The sequence below is a fragment of the Miniopterus natalensis genome, chromosome 9 (assembly GCF_054644295.1).
Source record: "Miniopterus natalensis isolate mMinNat1 chromosome 9, mMinNat1.hap1, whole genome shotgun sequence".
In the NCBI taxonomy this organism is placed as follows: domain Eukaryota; kingdom Metazoa; phylum Chordata; class Mammalia; order Chiroptera; family Miniopteridae; genus Miniopterus; species Miniopterus natalensis.
The window spans coordinates 2,770,275-2,788,043 of record NC_142089.1 but is presented as its reverse complement, the minus strand read 5'-3'; the positions used below and the strand labels follow the sequence as shown (position 1 = coordinate 2,788,043).

At 38.7% G+C, this 17,769-nt stretch overlaps 1 protein-coding gene and 1 non-coding gene across 2 annotated transcripts in view; both read left to right on the top strand.

Moving 5' to 3' along the window:
• SPEN (spen family transcriptional repressor) overlaps nt 1–17,769 on the top strand; it is a 71,089-nt gene that overhangs the window by 27,816 nt on the left and 25,504 nt on the right. The window contains exon 4 of the mRNA XM_087820082.1: nt 15,855–16,015. Within this exon, the coding sequence (XP_087676208.1) occupies nt 15,855–16,015 (161 nt within the window). The remainder of the gene's footprint in view (nt 1–15,854; nt 16,016–17,769) is intronic.
• LOC148092330 (U6 spliceosomal RNA) lies at nt 7,140–7,245 on the top strand. Its single transcript, XR_015715103.1, has one exon. It is a non-coding gene; the product is annotated as a U6 spliceosomal RNA (small nuclear RNA).

Genomic DNA, 17,769 nt, shown 5'->3' with positions numbered 1-17,769 from the left:
ATTAGCATGGATTGGCTGCCTCCTGCACTCCCCCTGCTGGGGACTGAGCTCAAAACCCAGGCATGTGTCCTGGCTGGGAGTCGAACTGGTGACCTCTTGGTGTGTGGGGCTGACGCTCAACCACAGCCACACTGGCTGGGCTAATACGCAATTTTTTTAAATTTTATTTTTTATAAAGACCAGTTCTGCTAATCATTTTGTGAATAATCTATATGTTATAGATTATAGTTTCCCAGAAGGGGAATTTTATTAAAACGTTCTTTGTCTGTGATTTGATAGAGAACTTTTGCAGTTTGTTTATTTTAGTTATGAGAGAGAATTCCCTTTCGGGTTCATGTAGGAAATTTTTCAAAATTGCTGTCATCTTGCAGCCTTGTGAAAAATATGATGAGGCTGAAAAGGTGAGAGGGAAACCACTGGAGATGGTGCCATGGTGTGTATCAAAGCGACATTGACTGTGTACTTTTTTTCTCTTATTTTACAAGTGTGCTTATCTAGAATGTTGACTGAAGGAAGGAATTTTTATTAACTGGCTAAACAACTTCCTGTTGAAACTGTCACATATGGCAACAGTTTAAATACATATGTGAAGTAAAAAGTTAGTTTCTTAAAATGTTAAAGTAATTAATAATTAGCAGTTTTTCACGATTATTAACAATGTTTAATCATAAAAACACATTGGTCTAAATTTTATCATCAGCGATCTTATCTATAATAATGAGTAGGTAGGTAATTTCTGGATTCAATTGGAGATCATATTTTGTTGCACTATGCTTCCTTGTTCTCAGGTATATTTTGTGAGGACAAAATGGTTTGTATTTTATTTTTTTATCAGAAGAAAGTCACTATGACCAAAATAATGCTTTTTAGTCTTAGAAAAAAATTTTATAAATGATAATAAACCACATATGGGAAATTGGTGATTAGAAACCATGACACCCCCTCCCCCCCCTTGGCTCTTCTGTTTGTAGTTGCATAGGATTGAAGTGAGAGTAGAAATTAATTAAATTGGTTTTATTACATGATACCAACCTTTCTCCTCTTTGCTACTCTGTTTATTCTTGTCATTTGAGATGAATCACTTAAATTGAAATGGGATTTTTTGGTACTCTGAGTGTGTAAAGAGAAGATATCTGTGTTCAGAGACTGTTGAAACATAAATTAGGCAAACTAAAATGTGAGAATCAATGATTAGATGTTTATTGGTTTTGGGGGGATAACAAGTGAAGTCTGTTCTGGGAGTATTCAGAGGACTTTCAAGGAGAAACAGTAAAGATTTATCTAAGCCTTTAAGAAACCAAAGTTAAGGATAATAAATATTCTTAGGAGGGCTGTTTCTTACTTTATCTTTTGCTCCTTATTTTCATTTAAAATGAAAACATTTGCACTCCTATTTTAAACCTAAGTAAAATACCATATATTGCTTTAAATAGCTGATTTAGTTTTTGATTTTTACAACCATTCTTTGCCTGTTTTATTAAATTTTTGTCCTGCCTCACTTTTACTTTTTTAGATAGTTAAAATTATCTGAGATTTCAAAATTGAGAATGTCTTGCTGAAAATCAGCGTTATGAGTAAAATGTATTCATTGTTCTGGACCTTTCCGGCTACTAAATGAAGTTTTTATCTTGACGTTTACAACTCTTATTTGTGATGGAATTCAGTGAAAGCCATCTAGTGGTTTTATTGATTATGTGATTAACTGTTTTCTCTCTTTGAAATATTGGTGTCTAAGTTCTTTAAAAAGTTACCTACTTGAAGGGAGAAGGGCTGGTGGAAAAAAGAGAACAGCAGACATATCATTGTGTCTGCAATCCTGGAGAAAATTAGACTTAAAATGCACATTAAGCTCTGACAAGTTTGGCTCAATGGCCAGAGTGTAGGCGCCTGGACCAAAGGGTCTTGGGTTCGATTTTCGGTCAAGGGCATGTACCTGGGTTGTGCAGGTTCAATCCCCGGCCTCGGTTGGGGGCATGTGTGGAAGGCAACCAATCGGTGTTACTCTCTCATATTGATGTTTCTTTCTTTCCCTCTCTCCTCCCTCCCACTCTTTCTCAAAAATCAATGGAAAAAATATCCTCAGGTGAGGGTTAACAACAAAAAATGCACATTAAGTCTTACCTCCCTTTGAGTAGCTGCCTTATTAAATACCTATTACTGTCCCCCCAAATAAGCATTTGCTCATCCCCTCCTTAATGCAGTTTTGGCCTGTTTAGGAGCATGGAATAACTCTTTAACAGTGTGTGCTTTGGAGAGAAGTATACCAGTTACAAAAATGTGTATATTTTACATTTTATTAATATTCTTTCCATTTCCATCAGTAGCAGGCAAACTGCAGCGATCACTTGCAGAGCCTACATTTTTGAAAACACATTTCTTTCTAGGCTGCTGTATGGTTTGTTATTGGGCAATAAGCTATACACAACCTTCTCCCTTTTAGGGTCATATTAGCCAGATAAGCCGTTTTGTTCTAAATATGGAAAATGGAAGTGTTTGTTTCTAATTGCTCTGGTGGGTTTAACTTCTATTACGGAGATCTATAAATAGATCAGTTTCCTTTCTGGTTTTCCCTTCTTGTCAAGTATAGCGCTTCAGTAAGGCTTTCTAGAGGTATAGGTGTCAATGTTAGGGTTATAGGGAACAGGCAGCCAGTTTTTTGGAAACAAGCATTGGGCTCACCCATAGTTGCTCTATATTAGGAACCCTGCTTTCATTTAAGATCCTCTCCTGCTAGGGAAATGAGATCAAGGTAGATTTAGCTCTGAGAGCAAATGAGGAGAGTTCATTGTGTGCTGCCTGGGCAGCCAATGTGTCTAAATATTGTGGGGAAAGCTAGGAACTGCTTGTTTGTGACTCAAACCAGCCTAAACTGGATTCATCCAGTTTGAGTTGGCTCCTTGCCACCTCCCAGAGGCTTCCTTATTCTGCCAGAGTTTCTGCCCGGCTTCAGCTTCTGCGCTGTGACTGGGCAGCCTGCAGGGAGGAGCAGCTGGAAGTGGCTGCCAGTTAACCCAGGTTTGTTCCTAGGGAGGAGGCATCTCAGACACAGCAGGGAGCTGAAGGCTAGAAGCTGGTGTGAATTCTCATCACTTTCAATACGTCTGTCCATTTTAGTCCCTTGCTTTAACTGTAACTTTTTATCTTCGGCCTTTTGGTACCTAAGGCTTGAAAAACAGCTTCAGCCATACCACTGTTTGGGTATATCACGACATGGTCTACATTTGGTGATACAGAATTTGACTAAAATGTTATTTTATTAATTAATTACCAAAGTTCCCCAGGAACTTTGCTTTTAGTTAAGTTAGTCTGAAGTGAAGAACTGTCTCTTGGCTCTGGCCGGTTTGGCTTAGTGGTTAGAGTGTCTGACCTTGGACTGAAGGGTCCCGGGTTCGATTCCATACCTTTATAGGCTCGGTCCCGGCCCTGGTGGGGACTCCTGTGGGAGGCAACCAATAGATGTGTCTCTCTCACATCAGTGTTTCTCTCTCTCCTTCTACTCTCTCTGAAAAGCACTGGAAAAAATATCCTTGGGTGAGGGTTAAGAAAAAGAAAACAGGAAAAAGAACTGTCTCTTACCCCTTTCCTTCCTTCCTTCCTTCCTTCCTTCCTTCCTTCCTTCCTTCCTTCCTTCCTTCCTTCCTTCCTTCCTTCCTTCCTTCCTTCCTTCCTTCCTTCCTTCCTTCCTCCCTCCCTCCCTCCCTCCCTCCCTCCCTCCCTCCCTCCCTCCCTCCCTTCCTTCCTCTTTCTCTCTCTCTCTCTCTCTCTCTCTCTCTCTCTCTCTTCTTCTTTCTTTCGTTGTGGTGGGTTTATTTGGTTTGGTTGATTGGTGGAAGGAATGAAAATAGATTTAAAGCAAACTTGTGACCTGTTATCTTGTGAATTTTAATTTAGTTTTTTTAAAAAAAAAAGTTTATTGATTTCAGAGAGAGGAAGAGAGAGAGGTAGAAACAACAGTGATGAGAGTCATTGATCAGCTGCCTCCTGCTCGCCCCCTACTGGGGATCAAGCAGGTAGCCCAGGCATGTGTCCTGACTTGAAATCAAACCATGACCACCTGGTTCCTAGGTTGATGCTCAACCACTGAGCCACACTGGCTGGGCTTAACCTTTTTTTTTTTAAATAAAAATTTAAAAAATTTATTTTAGAGGAGGGGGGAGGAGAGAGAGAGAGAAATATTGATTGGTTGCCTCCTGCACGCGCCTGGACCAGGATTGAACCCTTAACCTGGGTATGCATCCTGGGAATGGAACCAGCCACATTTTGGTTTATGGGACGACATTCTAACCAGCTGAGACACACGGGCCAGGGCTAATTTAATCTTGATGTAACTTTTTAAAATGTTGCTTTAAAAATTAACAAAAAGTAATTCAAGTTAAAATCCTAAATAACAATTTTTTAAATTAAAAATGCTATGCCAAATTGCATTTGTTTGACTTGGAAGCAGACTTAAAAACAAACAGCCCAGCTGGGTGTGGCTCAGCTGTTGAGCATCAACCTAGGATCCAGGAGATTGAGGTTCAATTCCCAGTCATCAGGGCACATGCCCAGGTTGCGGGCTCGATCCCCAGTCGGGGGTGTGCAGGAGGCAGCCGATCAGTGACTCTCATCATTGATGTTTCTATCTCTCTCTCTCTCCCCCCCTTCCTCTCTCTGAAATCAATAAAGATATATTAAAAACCAATAATAATAAAATAAACAACTTTAAAAAAACAAACAAAAACCCCCCAAACTATTCTATCTTCAATTACAAATTTTTAGTGTCATGACTACTTTGTGCATAATGAGCCTCTTCCGCAGACCCTCTTTGAAAAATAAGAAATAAAGGAGTTAAGGATTAAACATGGCCTAATACCTGATCAGAGAACATCCAGAAATCACTAAGAAATGTTAAAGCCACAAATAAAATAGTATATTTATTTTTTGTCTTTCTGGATGCCAGGGTAATACAGAAAATGTAAATTTCCATAGCCTTGCTTATGTTTTGAACTTCTGGTATGAGGTTGAAACCTCTATGTTTTACTTATGGTGAAAGTTTATGCGGCAGTTTGGGTGATGATGTCCTCTTTTATCCTTCTTGGGTTGTTTTCACTTGGAGGCTTTCTGTGGTCATTGTCAGAAGCCCTGGTATAATTTCACTTTACCCTGAGCAAGGGATCATCTATACACAGAGAGAAAGGAACATGTGGTCTTTTCTGAAGCTCAGAATCAGCCAGAATTTTATTACAGGCACCCTCCTCTTAATTTTTTAAATTTTAAATCTGTGTCTTAGAGTACAAACTGAGTGATTGCCTTTATTTATAAAGGTTAGTTTTGTGATTGCTTCTCCTGTGAGAAATGGAAAGAACACCATCTAGTAATTTATTTACTTAAATTATTAGTCATCCATTAAATTATATGCTATTAGAGTTTGCTGCTGGCAGTAATATAAAGTCACCTCTATAGAACATCTTCCTAAAATCACTTTGTGTGATAAGTGAACTTCCTTTTTCCAGGTAGACAAAATAGTAAGTGAAATGTATTTTAAAATTAAGAGTTGGTTTCTCCTAAGAATCTGTCATACTCTAAAAACTTCTCTTGGTGTAGAAGAGTGTGTATTTCTAATAAATATACACTAAGGTGCCCGGCCGGGCGTGGCTCAGAGGCTGAGCGTCGACCTGGGATCCAGGCGATTGGGGTTTGATTCCCAGTCAGGGCACATGCCCGGGTTGCGGGCTGCAGCCGATCAGTGACCCTCTCATCATTGATGTTTCTGTCTCTGTCCTTCTCCTTTCCTCTCTCTGAAATCAATAAAGATATATTTAAAAAAATATACACACACACACACACACACACACTAAGGTGAGGGTAATAAAATATATTCTTAGAATCAGGTGGGAAAACATTACACATAGCTCAATAAAGTTTGGCTTAGCTAATAACCCTTCTAGTTTTTCTTAATGACATTAACTTTAAATAAACCTTGAATTGTTAGTGTGATCCTGAACAAGGGATGGTGGGGTTTTTGTTTGTTTTTTAAATCATCAGCAAAGATAGTTTTTGTTGTTTTTTGTTAATTCTCACCTGAGGATATTTTTTTCATTGCTTTTTCAGAAAGAGTGGAAGGGTGGGAGGGGGTAGAGAGAGAGAGGGAGAAACATTGATGTTTGTCTCTTACATGGACTGGTTGCCTCCTCCGGGCACCCTGGCTGGGGTTGGGGGACAGGGAGCAAACCCGCAAGTCAGATACATGCCCTTGACCAGGAATCAAACCCGTTACTCTTGGATGTGGGTGGTGATGCTCTAACCACTGAGCAAAACCGGCCAAGGCTTGAATGTTACTTTCAGTGGTGACTGGATGGTCAAACTAGCCTTGTGACTGTTCTGTGTCATATGGTAGGTAGAGCCATTTATTGTAGCTTTGTGTTTGTTTCCTCTGGAAGCAACTGCAAAAGAGTTAAGCAGAAGGATTTTAGACTGGAGTTTCTTAGTAATTTGGAGTCATTTATAAATAAATAAGTTCACTAAATAGTAGATGGCTTTAGACTTGTAGGGAGTCAGGTGCCCTTATAACCTCTTGGTTCTGACACTTCCTTAATGGAGAGTTCAGAAGCGGAAAATGGCAAACTTTTTAAAAATTCTGGATAGGAAGGAGATGAATTAGCACTAAAGTTAAATTGGAAAAAGGCAAAACCCAAAGTTCAAATTTACTTGTGGGTTTGGTAAAGGCTACAGTAGTTGTATGTAATGGTTTGGAATAAAAATACGTTTTTACTTGATATGTGTGCTTTCTTGGTTTAAGCCTTTTGAAACATTTTAGTTGTTCATACAAGAAATACATCTGATTTTGCATACTGTGTTCAGTTAAGGGAATGAGAAAATCTCATTGTTATAACTGACCAGTTTAGTTTTCTCCTTAGTTTGTCCCTCGAGTAAGGCATCCCATGGACGTGCTAAAGGCTGTGCTGCCGCACAGAAGGGTGTCTTGTTCCTTAGGCAGACATGTTATGTCTGCTAATTACTTTCACGGAGCATGCGTGTTGGATGCTTTTTGCTTTGAGTTACTTGAATAGCAGGTTTTCTGAGTCTTAAGAGATTGCTAAGAATGCAGTGACTCTGTGGGCCCAGGCTCTTTGGAATTTATACTAAAAGTACTCTGGGCTGTGCTCACTTCAGCAGCACATATACAAATATTGGAACAATACAGAGAAGATTAGCATGGCCCCTGTGCAAGGATGACACGCAAATATGTGAAGCTTCCATATTTAAAAAATCGAAATACACTGGGCCAAGGTTCTTCTGGCTACAGTGAGAATATGTAGAAAAATGATTTTTTCACTGTGAATTTTGTACTTAGTAGATCTGCCTGTAGTAGAATCTGGTCACATATCTGCCCCCCTGAAATCTGAACATAAAGTGATAAGCCTCACTTTGTGACTAGGTCTTTGTTAGTTCCTTATCAACTTTCCATTCTCCTGTCCCCCAGTCCCTGGAAGCCACCCTTTCTACTTTCTGCCTCTATGAACTTGACTACTCTAAGTACCTCATAAATGGAATCATACAGTATTTGCCCTTTTGTGTCTGGCTTATTTCACTTAGCATAATCTTTTAAAGATTCATCTGTGTTGTAGCAAATGTCAGAATTTTTTTCCTTTTTAAAACTGAATGATACTCCTTCAGGTTTTGGAGGGTAAGCTTTAATTATCCAGCCAGTCAACTATTTCCATATTCCTTTTATTTAACCCCACCCAAAGAGTAATAAGCTTAAAAACATTAACTGGAGCTGTAATTGCATCCCCAAGAGTTATTTGTACTTATTCTTTTGTGAGTAACTAAACCTCATATAGCATATTTAAGCTCAATTTTAAATGGCTATTTTCTGTCCAAATAAGACCCTTTAAAAAGCAGTCTTTAATAATTTTGTTTTTTCTTATTTATGTAAACTATTAGACTTCAGAATAGGAAGAGAAATAAAACCAACTATTAATTATTGTTGAATTTATCACCACTTTAATGACCATGAACACTAAACCTGTTTTCTCTTAATCTTACCTACCTGTAAAGTAGAACCAGTACCTGTGTCTAAGGTTTAGACATGCTTGGTAATTATAAATGCTCATAGGTGAGAGCTAGATGAAAACTGTAACTCAAGAAAAGTTAGTTTCTGAAGCCTCGATATTCTATTGTGTTTAGAAATCCTTAGGAAATAAATTATTTTGTATATCAGCAATAAAAGCTGATGACAGTAAAAAGAAAAATTACTGCTGATGGATTATGGTTTTCTTTCTGCCTTTACCTTTGTCTAATAAGAGAAAGCTTTTCTCTTTTGTCAGTTTCACAGTGTTCATTCAGTTAACCATTATTACTTTTCTTTTTTTAAGGTTTTTTATTGATTTTTAGAGAGGAAGGGAGAGGGGAGAAAGAGAGACAATGAACATCGATGTGGGAGCGAAGCATTGATTGGTTGGCTGCCTCTTGCATGCTCCCTACTGGGGACCGAGCCCTAAACCTGGGCATGTGCCCTGACTGGAAATTGAACCGACAGTCTTACGGTGCACAGGACCATACCCAGCCAACTGAGCCACACCAGCCAGGGCCATTATTTTTTTTTAAAAAAAATCAGGTTTTCTTCTATTAGAAGTCTTTGTTGTTTCTAATGATAGAGGAAATCTGTGGACCAAAACAAAATAGAAGTTAAAATATTGGTTCTATAATAAACACATTTTTGCTCTTTACTTATTGAGTATACTAAATATGAAGAATTTAGACAAGTTTTCATTAACTTTGGCTCTAAAGAGCTAATTTGTCATTCATACAGTTGAGTCCTATAGTGCTTTCCCATTTCTTTTGCAGTCATTGCTGAATCACCAGTTAGAGCTGCCTCATTTCTGAGGAACTTTACCCAGATAAATAGGGTTGAGAGACCCCTTGATTCAGCAGAGCCTTATTGACAGAAAGCAGCAGGTAGCCTGTTATGTTGACTGGATTGGAATCTCACCTTTTTCTAAGGAACAAAGAGAAGAATCACTCACTTTATATTTTCCTTCTTAGGTCATCTTTGTGTGTGTGTGTGTGTTAAAATAACATAAAATTATCACTGTAAACATTTTTAAGTGTACAGTTCAGTGACTTTAAGCACATTGACATTATTGGGCAGCCACCTCCGTTCATCTCCAGAACCTTTCATCTTCCTGAACTGCCCCACAGTCTACCCCTTCAACAGCTCCTCATTCTCTTCCCCAGTCCTCTGGCGCCAGCATTCAACTTTCTGTCTCTGTGATCTCACTGTTTAGTCACCTCACATAAATGGAATCATACAGCATTTGTCCTTTTGTGATGGGTTTATTTCACTTAGCATAGTGTACTCAAGATTCGTCCAAGTTGTAGTGTATGTCAGGATTTCCGTCTACTTTTAAAGGCCGAATAATATTCCACTGTATGTCAGTACCACATTTGTTTATGCAGGCATCTGTTCGACACTTGGGTTGCTTCTACCTTTTGGCCGTTAAACATGCTATGAATGTGGGTGTATAGCTGTCTATTTTAGAGTCCCTGCTTTCAGTTATTTTTGTTATGTACCCAGAAGTGGAATTACTGAATCATCTCGAACTTCTAATTTTTTGAGGAACTGCCATACTATTTCCATTGTACCAATATTTTTACATCCTTGCCAACTCTTTTATATTCTGTTTTTTTTATAATAGCCATCCTGAATGTGAAATGATATCTCATTGTGGTTTTGATTTGAATTTCCCTAACAATTAGTCATGGTGAGCATCTTTTTATGTGCTTTTTGGCTATTTATGTATCTTCTTTGGAGAAACGTCTGTTCAAGTTCAAAGGTGCCCATTTTTCTGCATTTGGTTGTTTTTTTTGCTGTTGAGTTAATATCGTTATTTTTTTGCTGTTGATTTAATATTGTCATTTTTTTAATCCTTACCCAAGGATGGAGAGAGAAACATCGATATGAGAAATGTCAGTCGGTTGCCTCCCATACATGAAGTGGTGCATTTCTAATAAGAACAGTCACTTTAAGGTTCTCATGTTTGCATTGCCACTTAAAATTAGCATGTTGGGTGCCCTGGCTGGTTTGGCTCAGTGGTTAGAGTGTCGATCTGAGGACTGAGGGGTTCGGGGTTCAATACTGGCCAAGGGCGCGTATCTTGGTTGCAGGCTCCATCCTGGACCACAGTTGGGGTATACGGGAGGCAACCAATTGATGCGTTTCTCTCACTATGATGTTTCTCTCCCCCTCTCCCCCTCTCCCTCCCTCCCCCATCCCCCCTCCTCCCTCCCTCCCTCCCTCCCTCTCTCTCTCTCTCTCTGTGTCCCTTTCTCTGCCCCCCCCCCCCCCCCCGCCCTCTCCCATTCTCTCTGAAAAGCAGTGGAAAAAGTATCCTCGGGTGAGGATTAAAAAAAATTAGCATGTTGGGTTTTCAAAGAAATAATGTGGGTCTCAACTTTGGTATTAATTGTCATTCGAGGCCAGGTAATTCTTTGTTGTGGGGACTGTCCAGTACATTATAGGATGTTTAGCAGCACCCCTGGCCACTGTTCTCTAGATGGCAGTAAGCCTCATCCCCACTCACAGTTGTGACAGCCAAAAATGTCCCTTTGGGGGCAAAAGCACCCCCATCGAGAGCCGCTGATGTAGGTATTCCAGTGATAGGGCTTGTGAGTGAGAGAATAGTGCATGCAAAGACTCTGGACTTTGTTAGACATTTAATTATTTTTTTGGTGTATATTTTAACTGCTTTCTTTTGCTTTCATCCTAGAAAATGAATAATCTTCCACAAAGTTCTCTATAACAGGATCCATGAAATGGGGTTTTTTGAATAGATACCAGTGATTTTCCAGTCAGGTTATTAATGTGTCAGTTGCAGTTCTAGAACACCCATTATATTTCGTGAATAATTAATAATTGAAAAAAGACTTTGCAGTTTGCAAAAAAGAAATTTTCATTTCATTCTTAGATACTGAGTTTAGTTAATACCTTCGTTTTACTGAGCTTGGTGTACTTTCCTGGGCATTAATTTCAATTGCTTGCACAATTCGTCAATAATTTCTTGGCGGCACATCCATTACTTACTGGGCACCATACTAGGCTCTGTGTTTAGAAAGATGAATTCAGTGTTGGATTTTCAAATGAGTAGTTATGATACAGAATGAAGAGATTTGAGATAGACTTTGTAGCAAATGAGGCTCAGGAACATATAGCTAAGAAACCAGTGAATGCCATAGGGTGGGGTGTGGATGTCAGGATCAGCTCAGAGCAGGAGGTTAACATTAGAGCAAGGATGGACAGAAAGGTACCTTCGCCCTGACTGGTGTGGCTCAGTGGATAGAGTGTCGGCTGAACACCAAAGGGTCGCAGGTTCAATTCCCTGTCAAAGGGCACATACCTGGGTTGCAGGTTCGATCCCCGGCCCAGTCAGGGCGTGTGTGTGTGTGTGTGTGTGTGTGTGTGTGTGTTTGTGTGTGTGAGAGAGAGAGAGAGAGGGAGGTAGCCAGTTGATGTCTGTCTCTGTCTCCATCTGTCTGTCTGTCTCTTGATTTCTCTCTCCTCCCCCCCCCTTCCCTATATGCTAGGCAGAGTGCTAAGCATTGTTTAAAATTTATTATTTTTTTAATCCTTACCTGAGGATATTTTTTCATTGCTTTTCAGAGAGAGTGGAAGGGAGAGAGAGGTCTTTTTAGGGGGTCTGTAAGGTCCTTCCTATTTCAGTTACATATCTGTGTGAGGTCAGATTTTCTGCGTAGACTTCACACACACATGTATAATCACAATTTGAATACAGAAGGAGTTATGAGAAGCTAGCTATCTTATTAAGTCAGACATTAGAGAAGTTTTGCAAAAAAGTTAAAACAGTGCCATTCATGCCATTATCTTTTGTTTTAAAAAATAGCTATATATGTGCCTTGGCCAGCGCTGCTTAGTTGATGGGATGTCATCCCATGCACCAGAAGGTTGCTGGTTCTTTTCCCAGTCAGGGCACATGCCTGGGTTGTGGGTTCAGTCCCTGGTAGGGGGCAAGCAGGAGGCAGCCAGTTTTTTTCCTTTGTTTAGAAAATTTGTCTTTTTTCTTTTTAAAAAATGTGTCTTTATTGATATCAGAGAGGAAGGGAGAGAGCGCTAGAAACATCAGTGATGAGAGAGTCATTGATCAGCTGCCTCCTGCACGCCCCCGACTGGGGATAGAGCTCTCCACCTGGGCATGTGCCCTGACCTGGGCATGTGCCCTGACCTGGAATCGAGTCCCTATCTCCTGGATCCTAGGTCAGTGTTCAACCGCTGAGTCATGCCCAACCGGGTGAGGCAGCTGACTGAAGTTCCACTCCCACATCGCTGTTTCTCTTTTTCCCTTCCTCTCTAAAATCAATAACATATCTTCAAATGAGGATAAAATAAAGAAGTAATTCAGCTTTAATTGTCTTATGTGCTTAGAGGAAAGTGTAAGTAGATTCTTGTAAATCATAGTTCTTTCAGGTTCTTTTATGATTTAGAACTTTAAGTTGATATTGAAAATGTAATATTGATATGTCCAGGTAAATTTAAAGTCTACTTATTAGTTGATGAACCATCATGAGTACTTCAGGACAATTTAGATTGGCATAGCTTTTGATTAACTACTTTTGACTTTTAAAAAAAAAAAAAGTCTTTATTGATTTCAGAGGGAGGGAGGGAGAGAGAGAGAGAGAAACATCAATGATGAGAAAGTCATCGATCTGCTGCCTCCTGCACGCCTCCCACTGGGGTTTGAGCCCACAGCCCAGGCATGTGCCCTGACTGGGAATTGAACCTCGATCTCCTGGATCATAGTTGATGCTCAAATGTTGAGCCATGCCAGCCGGGCTACTTTTGACTTTTAAGAAACAGCTAGCCTGGCCGGGCGTGGCTCAGCGGTTGAGCGTCGACCTGGGATCCAGGCGATTGGGGTTCGATTCCCGGTCAGGGCACATGCCTGGTTGTGGGCTTGATCAATGACTCTCTCATCATTGATGTTTCTATCTCTCTCTCCCCCTCTCTGTTCCTCTCTCTGAAATCAATAAAGATGTATTAAAAAAAAAAAAAGAAACAGCTAAATATAGTATTGTAGATCATATGCTTTGATTAATTATCGTGATTCTTTAGTGAATATGAAAATAAGAATTTTAAAAAGTAGAAATTGACACAGATATTCTGAGCATTTCGGCTTTATGTCAGTTTAATGGGACTGAAAATTACTTGGGGAGAAGGGGTCTAAATTTTTGCCCCCATGTTGATTTAGGATCTTAAAATCCCTAGTACATTTAATAGACTATACTGAAAATGTACATCGCAGTTTAGGTTAGCATATCAAAATGTGAACTCAAAAGTTGTATCATTTTATTTTCATTTATTAATTGATATGAGAGAGAGATAAACATGGATTTGGTGTTCCACTTATTTTTGCATTCATTGGTTGCTTCTTGTATGTGCCCTGATGGGAGATCGAACCTGCAACCTGGGCATATTGGGATGATGCTATAACCAACTGAACTTACCTGGCTGGCCAGGGCTCAAAAATTGTGTCATTTTATCACTTGATAATTCATTTTAAAACCTTCCACCTTTCTAGTTATTCACTTCAGATTGGTCAGCAGATTAAATCATCTATCTTGTTTCAAAATTGGTGTGGTAGCAGGGAATTCACCAAGATTATGATCACATTTATAACAAATCTAATTTCTATGACTGTTTTGTACTTTAAAGTTATTGTTAACATTCATTGATCACCTTCCTCCATTTTTATAATACAGACTTTTACTGAACTTTGTTTTTGTTGCCTCGTTGATCATATCAAAAGCCAGAAATTCTGCTCTTGCTATATATGTTTATTTCTTTACCCACTATCGCCAAGTAATTCTGATATAAGTCACATAACATTTTATACTGTAGTCATTTGGTGGCCTTGTGAATAATCTTGTATTGCTTGGTGTACGTAGTACATATAACAGACGTTTTTCTCCTGTGCTGAAAGAGGAGATAACTTTTGTTAACCCTTAATTTGAATGAAAATATAGTATCCTGTTCACTGAGTACTAGTGACACTGCTTTTGTTGAATGACCCAGAAAAAAAATTTTTGTATAGAGATGGGAAAATTGAAGCCCTGTTATTTATAGGAAGCCTGGCAATGGTGATTTGTTTAACTTGGAGGCTTTTATCCCTGGTAGCTTGTATTTTGTAACTCACATATCTCCTTTTGGCTCTCATTGGCACAGGTTTATTTCCCTATGTTTCAAACTGCAGAAAGATCTCATAACCTCATGAAGTTTTTATTTTTTGTCTTAGTAGGTAAAAGCTAAATAAAAATGCTGTGTGAGTTCTAAGTTATAACACCCTGTTTTCGTATAGTATTTTCTTCATTATTATTATTAGTTTTTTTACAAAAAAGCAATAGCAGATTTGTCTCCGATCCTGGGGTTGGATTTATTAATCAGACTGGTTTAAAGATTGTTTTGGATATGAGAGCTGTAGTCTTAGTGCACATGACAAAAACTATCGGGTCTTTCCTCTAGTGAGTGTGCATAAGATGGGTTAGCTTCCGCAGTTCTGGAGAAACAAGGCTTCCACGGCAGGGAGGTGTGACTAGGAAGCAACACTTCAGAAACCTGTAAGTAGCTTTTCATTAGTCTGTCTGGGAAAGCTGCGAAAGAGCTTAGACACACAGCAGTCTCGCACACCAAGTACTGAGGATACTTTTATATTCTCACGGAGTTCTGAGGCATAATAAGCTTGTTTAAATCTCTCTCTCTTGATCTGACCATGTTGGTAATATTTTCTCCTTGTCTTTCAACTGTCTCTGCATTTGAGGGTTGTAGTAAACTGAAGAGTCATCAATTTCATTGACTCATTTCCCACATTAGTCACAAAGCGCCTAATCCAGTAAGACTCAAGGAAACTCACATGCTATTTCTTTATTACACCTTCACAATTTTTTAAAATTAAAATTACCTAGGAAATTACTTTGGATGTTTCTATTTTCCTAAAAATTAATTTTTCCATGAGGGTTGTAGTAGTAATAATAATAGTAACAGAGCAGTGCTACTTCACTTACTGAATGCTGTCACATTCCAAACTCTGTAAACCTGTGCATTTTCTTTCTTTCTTTCTTTCTTTTTTTTTTTTAAATATATCTTTATTGATTTCAGAGAGAGGAAGGGAGAGGGGGAGAGAGAGATAGAAATATCAGTGATGAGAGAGTCATTGATCAGCTGCCTCCTGCATGCCTCCGACTGGGGACCGAGCCCACAACCCAGGCATGTTCCCTGACTGGGAATCAAACCGCCATCTCCTGGATCCTAGGTCGATGCTAAATGGCTGAGCCACTCCCATCCGGGCTTATTTAATTCTTAACCTATGTAATAGATACTGTTGTTATTTCTGTTTTACAGATGTATAAACTGAGACTTTATAAGAGGTTAAGTGACTTGTCCAAGAATATATGCTTTATGTCTAAGCTAAGATTTGAATTGATATCTCTGAATCAAAATCCCATATATCCACTGTTCTGTTATTATCATTACCCTTAAGTGAATTGTGTTTATTAAAGTCTTACTCTACTTGGAAAAAAGTATTCAGATTTTGCACAGAATGAAACATTTGTCTTTAGGCGGCATGTGGTAGGGTAGCGTAAAAGATAGTTATTTTGCCTCCACTTCCTCAGGCCACTGTTTGCTGTTGTCTGCTATCTCTGAAGGTACAGTATGATATAGATGTGGAGGAGGTAGGGCGTCCTGAAATCTCAGACCTACAGTTTAGGCCTTTTAATTATTGCCACTTGTTGATCCTAAGAAGTTTTATATGCTACAGGTATTTTGTTTGTCTTTTCACTAAAGTTTTCTTGCCCTTCTGCAGCACTGATTCTAGCAGTAGTTCAAGTGATGACTCTCCAGCCCGGTCAGTTCAATCTGCAGCAGTCCCCGCACCCACTTCCCAGTTGCTTTCATCCCTGGAAAAAGACGAGCCCCGTAAAAGTTTTGGGATCAAGGTTCAGAATCTTCCAGTACGCTCTACAGGTAAGTACTGTCCTTTCCTCTCTGCCTTTGGAGAATGAGAGACTGAGCAGCTTGAATTTTATACTTTGTAGTGACAACAGGCTTTGTTGTTTTTTATTTTATTTTATGCTTTCCATCACCATTTATCCCCTCTATGCCCTCTTCCACCCCACCCCCACATTCACCACACTGTTGTCCATGCCCATGAGTTCTCTCTTTTTTCTTTTTTGCACAACCCCCCTCCCCCCAACAAGCTTTGTTTTTATGGTTCATTAATATTTAATGCCATGTAAGAAAAAGCAGGTGATTATTATAATTTTATGTAGTGTCTAGGTTGTTATGTATATAAAGATTGCATGTATTCTGCTTGTAGTTATTGCATAAAAGTATACATATATGTTATGCACATATGCATATACATACATAAAGATTGGTGCATATAATATAAAGAAAGGGTGGTTTCTCTTTGAATAAATATACTTTCTGGATTAAATATTTTGATATTAGGGAAAATTTGGATTTATTTTATTGCTCTGGAGTTCTATGTTATGCGAAATAAGTTTGGACATAAAATTATGATAGGAAACCCATTTCAAAATATTAAGAGTTTAAGTGAGGAAAGTCATGAACAATGGAAAAGTCTAGTAAAAAGTTCTCCTGTAGTCTTTAATTTACTCCTGATATTTTTAATTGACAATTGACCATAATACACTGATATTCCTACATTAGACATACTATGTATGTAAACAAATGGATGGTCAAACCTAAAAAGATCACACTAAGTATTTCTTAGCTAAGTGCATTTCAGTGATTGCTTAAATTCTTTATTAAAACAGCCTATAAAATATACATACCAGGTTTGTGAATAGAGATATTGAGACACAAATGTTGATGAGCTTTTGATTTAGATTACTTGGTGATTTAGGAATGACGGGGGTAAAATTGGCCTGTCTTTCTATATAATTTCAATTTTTCTTTATGTCTTTATTGGTTTCAGAGAGAGGTAGGGGGAGAGAGCTAGAAACATCAATGATGAGAGAGTCGTTGATCAGCTGCCTCCTGCGTGCCCCTCACTGGGGATTGAGCCACGCTGGCCAGGCTAATTTTGATTTTTATAATGAAGCAAATTAATACAGGACCCTCAGATGGTATGATTCATCTGTAAAAGGCCTCAAAGTTGCTTAGGATGTTTCATGTCACTTCCCACACATTTTTATCATTGACATGATGCTTGGAAAGCCAGAAGTATAGTTTTCTTTCTAAAATCTTATATGTTTCCATGTATGTAAAGTTTTTATTAGGAAAGTTTTAAACATAACCAAAAATAGGAGTAGCAAAATGAACTCCCCTTACACTATACTCCACATTAAAAAAAAATCAGTAAATCTTCTAATACTCAGCTTATTTCAGAATTGAACAGTATTCTCAAATGCTTTTTTGAGTTATTTTATTTGAAAACATAATTTTTATGTTTTTAAAATATATCTTTATTAATTTCAGAGAGAGGAAGGGAGAGGGGGGAGAGAGAGACAGAAACATCAGTGATGAGAGAATCGTCATTCATCAGCTGCCTCCTGCACGCCCCCGACTGGGGATTGAGCCCTGACTGGGAATCAAACCACGATCTCCTGGGTCCTAGGTTGACGCTCAACCACTGAGCCACGCTCGCTGGGCAGAAACATAATGTTTTAATGCTAACAAAACTTAGGTCAAAAATCAGGATAATGATTTAGTAGCTTACTTACTGAGTTGTAACTACATTAGAAATATAAGTA